We start from the raw sequence: 5486 nt of genomic DNA on the forward strand, positions 1-5486 counted from the left end.
GTGCATGCCCCCTGCCCTGCAGCATCCTATACATGTCACATCTCCCACCCTCCAGCGTCATGTATAGGCAGATCTTGGGGATGGGGATAGGGGTGGAGGGGGGGGGATATGGATTAAGGTGGGGAGGGTTGTTGTATTAATCGTTGCCTTGTCTCCAGCATCCCTCAGTACACAATATAAAATGTGTGGCCCCTGCCATGGCTCGCAGTGCAGCAGATGAAGAATGGACATGGTGCTGGTCCTAGCAATGCAGAATGGCAGCGGAATCTCCAACATCAGCCTAGGGGACGTCAAGGGCTCAGCAGGGCTGAGCCGCACAGCTCACAATCTAGTGGCGGTGTTCTTGGGCTGTATCCTGGTGCAGGGATCTCTCTACAACTCTATGGTGCTGATCATCTTCGTCAAGTTTGAAGCGGTGAGGACTCCCATCAATATGATCCTGCTGAATATCAGTGTCAGTGACTTGCTGGTCTGTGTGTTCGGTACTCCGTTCAGCTTTGCGGCCAGTGTGTCCGGAAGATGGCTGATCGGGCGGCGGGGCTGCGTATGGTACGGCTTCTGCAACTCCCTCTTCGGTGAGTTCTGTGCGGTGTGTACGGACGGGGCGCTGACAACTGTCCACAGTCACATTGCAATCGTATTGGGGGATCGCATCAACTACTTTCTGAGCTTCTATATATTTTTTAACCTTGGTCTCCATTCATTCATTTCTATATGCTGTCTATTTAGGGAGAACTGAAAGAATTAGGCTCATGTTGCTGATCGGTCTGAAAAGGCTGGGCTCCTGGCTGGCTCTGGCTTCTGACTTGAGGAAAGCAAGCAAGTTAGAGTCAAGTCAGATCTCTGAATCTGCCCATTTACTTGGAACATATTTTACTTATTCAGTACTATAGCCATTGGATCAGCATGATAGCCATTGGATCAGCATGGTAGCCATTGGATCAGCATGACAGCCAGGGATCAGCATGACAGCCAGGGATCATCATGATAGCCAGGGATCAGCATGACAGTCATTGGACCAGCATGATAGCCATTGGATCAGCATGACAGCCAGGGATCAGCAACATGATAGCCATTGGATCAGCATGACAGCCAGGGATCAGCAACATGATAGCCATTGGATCCGCATGACAGCCACTGGATCAGCATGATAGCCATTGGATCAGCATGACAGCCAGGTATCAGCATGACAGCCAGGGATCAGCATGATAGCCATTGGATCAGCATGATAGCCAGGGATCAGCATGATAGCCATTGGATCCGCATGATAGTGACTGGATCAGCAACACGATAGCCATTGGATCCGCATGACAGCAACTGGATCAGCATGATAGCCACTGGATCAGCATGATAGCCATTGGATCAGCATGACAGCCAGGGAAGTAGTACCTTGAAAAAGGGTGTGTTGGGGTCATAGACTAGATACAAGAATATCAGAACAAGGACACCTTTAAAGAGAACCTGTCATCTCTCTACTTGCCTTACTGGCTCTGATAGCTAAGGCAATCCTCTACCCCCCTAGGCTGTATACAAAAGAACTCCAGGCACACATTGTATTAACCCTTCCAGTGGGGCTTCCCCTACACTGCAAGGGTTACCTGCAGACCATTTTAACTCAGTGACTTTAGACTACTGTAGCAATGAGGGAGAGAGGCTCCAGGGACAGGTATAAGGGGCGGCTGGCAAGGATCAGGCGAGTATAACTTTTTTATATTTCACCCTAGGCAAAAAACGAGCACTTAACCCTTGCAGTGCAGGGGTAGCCCCACTGCAGGGGTTAATCAAATTTGTGCCCAGAGTTCTTCTGTAAAGCAGAACTCCGGGATATACAATTGTGGTTTATCTACAAGGCATGCATGTTCTTCCCTGAATATTGGAGAGTTTTGTGTATTCCTTTCAAATCTGTGCAGCAATCCAATGTGAAAATGTACTTTGAGCTTCATGTAATGAAAGACCAGTAACTGCATGTTGAGTTGTAGTTCTGAAGACAGCTCTGTGAGATTGTGAAACAAGGAAATGCATATTTACAGGGCTGAGTGATATTGTGTCCGACAGATTTAGTTTGAGTTTTTGACCATAGATACCCTTTAACAACATTGTAATCTTTTCACTGCATATTCCTTGTGCTCAGGGGCGTAACTAGAAATCCTCTGACCCCATAGCAACATTTTGTAGTCCCCCCACACAACGAAATCCCCCGCAACAAAAGTCCCCACCCCCATTTTAATAGAAATGCACTGATCAGCACGTTTTTGAGCATTTTTAATTGCGTTTCAGCGCTGAAACGTGACTAAAAACAGCCAAAAATGCTCTTTCAGAAATCGTGCGGAAACCACGGTGAAACGCTTCCGCCCTGGTGTGAATGGCGCCTGAATGAGGCCTAACACTTTACTTTAATACTGCCACACAATTGAGAGGCTGGGGAAAGGGGGATTTATTTAAAAAATTAAGGAACGCTAAATTTTAAATAAGCGATTTATCTTATAAATTGTTTTTGCGCTGTGTTGGTGTTTGTGTTGTGATAAAATGATACAGGCGTATATTTAATTACAACACAAGGTATCACAACGCATGGCAATGCGTCACAAAGCTTTGCCATGCGCTGCCACAGTTAAATTAATGTCACAGTTAAATTAATGTTAAAAATCATGCACTGCGATGCGTTCTAACAACGCACTGCAGCGCATGTGCCTGGCATACACCACAATATGGTGCACGTGTATGTTATGTGTGTGTGGGGGAGGGGGGTTGTGCTTTTTTTTTATTTACACATTTTGTAATTATTATTTATTATTATTTTACTGTTGGGGGGCTTTGGGGAAATATTAGGGGCCTAAACAGACCCCTGACATTTCCCTTTTGAAATAGAAAAAGACATTGTGGACACAGACTCCTCATTCTCTTTTTGTGCAGCCTCAGCACTCAGTGAATGGGAATCACTCAGTACAGAGGCTTCCCATTCATTCACAAACTGCTGATAGTAAGATATTTACTATCAAGCAGATTCTCAATGGGGAAAAGACTCTGTACTGAGTGCTTCTCCCATTGAAAAATTCATGAATGAACAGCCTCCTGTTCATTCATAACTGGGGACACATAGTACTATGTGTCCCAAGTTATTTACAAACACTGGAGTGATCAGACGATCACTCCAGTGTTTGTGCTGCACACGGAGGATCGGTAAATATCAATGATACCTACCGATCCTCCGCTTGGCCACGTACACAGCTGCTCGATCTCGATGATCGAGCGGCAGGCGGGGAGGAGAGCGGAGCCGCTGTCCTCCTGTCAGTTTCAGGACGGCAGCGGCTCCTCCGGTGTCCATTTTTTTTCCGGATCCCCGCTGCCTCAGCCCATACAAGCTGGGGAGAGCAGCGGGGATCTGGGCCCCCCCAGTGCCGCGGGCCCCATAGCGACCGCATCGGTCGCTATGGTGGTAGTTCCGCCACTGCTTGTGCTATACTCTCATTAGCCATGTTACTTCTTACCGTTCCTTGTATAATATATTGATTTCTGTTGGTTCAGTGTACACTGGAAGCCTTTGTTCTTTGTTGGTGTTCCCTTAAGTGCGACGCATGCTGTGAAAGTAGGTGAAATGCTGCACGGTTTCACCCGTACAGTATGGTTTTGGCATCTTGTGTACGGGTTTCAGGCCACCTCAGCCCCGTACACAAGATGTCACAGTTTCAGGCAGACAGGGGCAGCCCCGGGGTCCTGGAGAGGAATACGTGAAGGAGGACTTTCTGCTGTGTGAGCACAATCCCGGCAGTCAGAGCGTGCGGCTGTCTGTGCGGCTACAGGTACAAGTCTTGAGGGGTTAATCAGGGCCGGTACTAGTGTGGGAGTGTTGAACAGACAGTGCCGATAGTTTCTGAACTGTCAGATCACTGTCTCCTGTCCCGGTGGAGCTGCGTGGGGAAGAAGGGGAAGGGAGGAAGAAAGTGAGTGAGTGTAATTCTGGCTGATTTTAGCTCTTGCTGTGAGGACATGTAAGGAATAAGGTGACCAGATTCCCTTGTGTCCATGATTTATGCAGAACCTCCTTGAAGGGAATCTGGTCACCTTATTCCTTACAGGTTCTCACAGCAATAGCTAAAATCAGTATAAGAATGACACAGAACAGAAGAATATTCAGCGCTCTCGGATGGATGGGGAATGTATATGATGGGTGAGCTGTATGGTATTGCAGCCCAAAAAAACAGTAGGAGAAAGCCTGTGAACAATACAACAATAAGAACACACAAGGGCGCAATAACCTTGATGGTGTATATTCTAAAGACTACCTGTCTCTATGTCAAAAAAGGTGGTGCACTTACATAATTCTTATAATAAGAACACACAAGGGTGCAATAACCTTGATGGTGTGTATTCTAAAGACTATATGTCTCTATGTCAAAAAAGGGGAAAAAAGGTGGCGCACTTACATATAAATCCAGGAACTGGACGAAGGGCTGCCTTAATGGAGGATCGGGTTGACCAATATGTATTGCTGCACGATGCTGGTCTATGGAGTATTCGGCCAGAAAGTGCCCGCCATGTCCCCAGGTCTTAGTACCAACATTAGTATCACCTTTCCTTGGCCGCTTGCCGCCCCAACAGCACCTTTCCACCATTTACACCATACAAAGGCGGGCACTTTCTGGCCGTATACACCATACACCAGCATTGTGGAGCAATGCATACTGGCCAACCCTATCCTCCATTAAGGCCGCCCTTTGTCCAGTTTCTAGATTTATATGTAAGTGCGCCACCTTTTTTCCCCTTTTTTGACATAGAGACAGATAGTCTTTAGAATACACACCATCAAGGTTATTGCACCCTTGTGTGTTCTTATTATAAGAATTACACACACTTCTTCTGGTCTGGATGTCTGCTGACACCCGGACACAAGACACTAAGTGCCGATACTGGCACTTTACATTTCTTGACAGATGCGGCTGCCTGAGGTCCCCAGCAAGCGTGAGCCGGGCGCCTGTAAACAGGTACAGGCCGGCCCGCACATATTCTCATCCTTCGTCTCCTTCCTGATAGCATGCTGCCTGCCTCCAGACCCCTGTTGAGACCCCCGCAATTCCCACACAGCCACCTGAGAGCCAGCATAGCCCACCTGAGAGCCCATTGAATCTACCTGAGAGCCCTCACAGGCCACCTGAAACCCTGGAGACATCAGGACACCACCCCAGAACCATAACTTACCTGAGAGTCCCCACAGCCACCTGAGAGCCCATTTAATCTACCTGAGAGCCCTCACAGGCCACCTGAAACCCTGGAGACATCAGGACACCACCCCAGAACACAGAGTATGTAGCTTCATATTATTTTGTGTTGCTGTATAATGTATTGCTGGGAGTTGTAGTCCTCTATAAATTGTCTCCTTACTCCCTCCCCTGGCTGGCTCTTCTTGCTCTTTCTCCTGGCTTCCTCTCCTCTATATTCCCCCCCCCCCCCCCCCCCCAAAAAAAACCCCCCCACAGGTGTTTTGTTCG

The 5486-nt window shown here is 47.7% G+C and overlaps 1 protein-coding gene across 1 annotated transcript in view; it reads left to right on the plus strand.

Moving 5' to 3' along the window:
• The first annotated feature begins 223 nt into the window (after positions 1–223).
• The window catches only part of LOC108785870 (pinopsin-like), a 25823-nt gene continuing 20560 nt past the window's right edge, over positions 224–5486 (plus strand). Inside the window, exon 1 of the mRNA XM_018555039.1 lies at positions 224–575. Within this exon, the coding sequence (XP_018410541.1) occupies positions 224–575 (352 nt within the window). The remainder of the gene's footprint in view (positions 576–5486) is intronic.

The sequence above is a fragment of the Nanorana parkeri genome, unplaced genomic scaffold (genome assembly GCF_000935625.1).
Source record: "Nanorana parkeri isolate BGI_ZX_2015 unplaced genomic scaffold, ASM93562v1 scaffold182, whole genome shotgun sequence".
Classification (NCBI taxonomy): Eukaryota; Metazoa; Chordata; class Amphibia; order Anura; family Dicroglossidae; genus Nanorana; species Nanorana parkeri.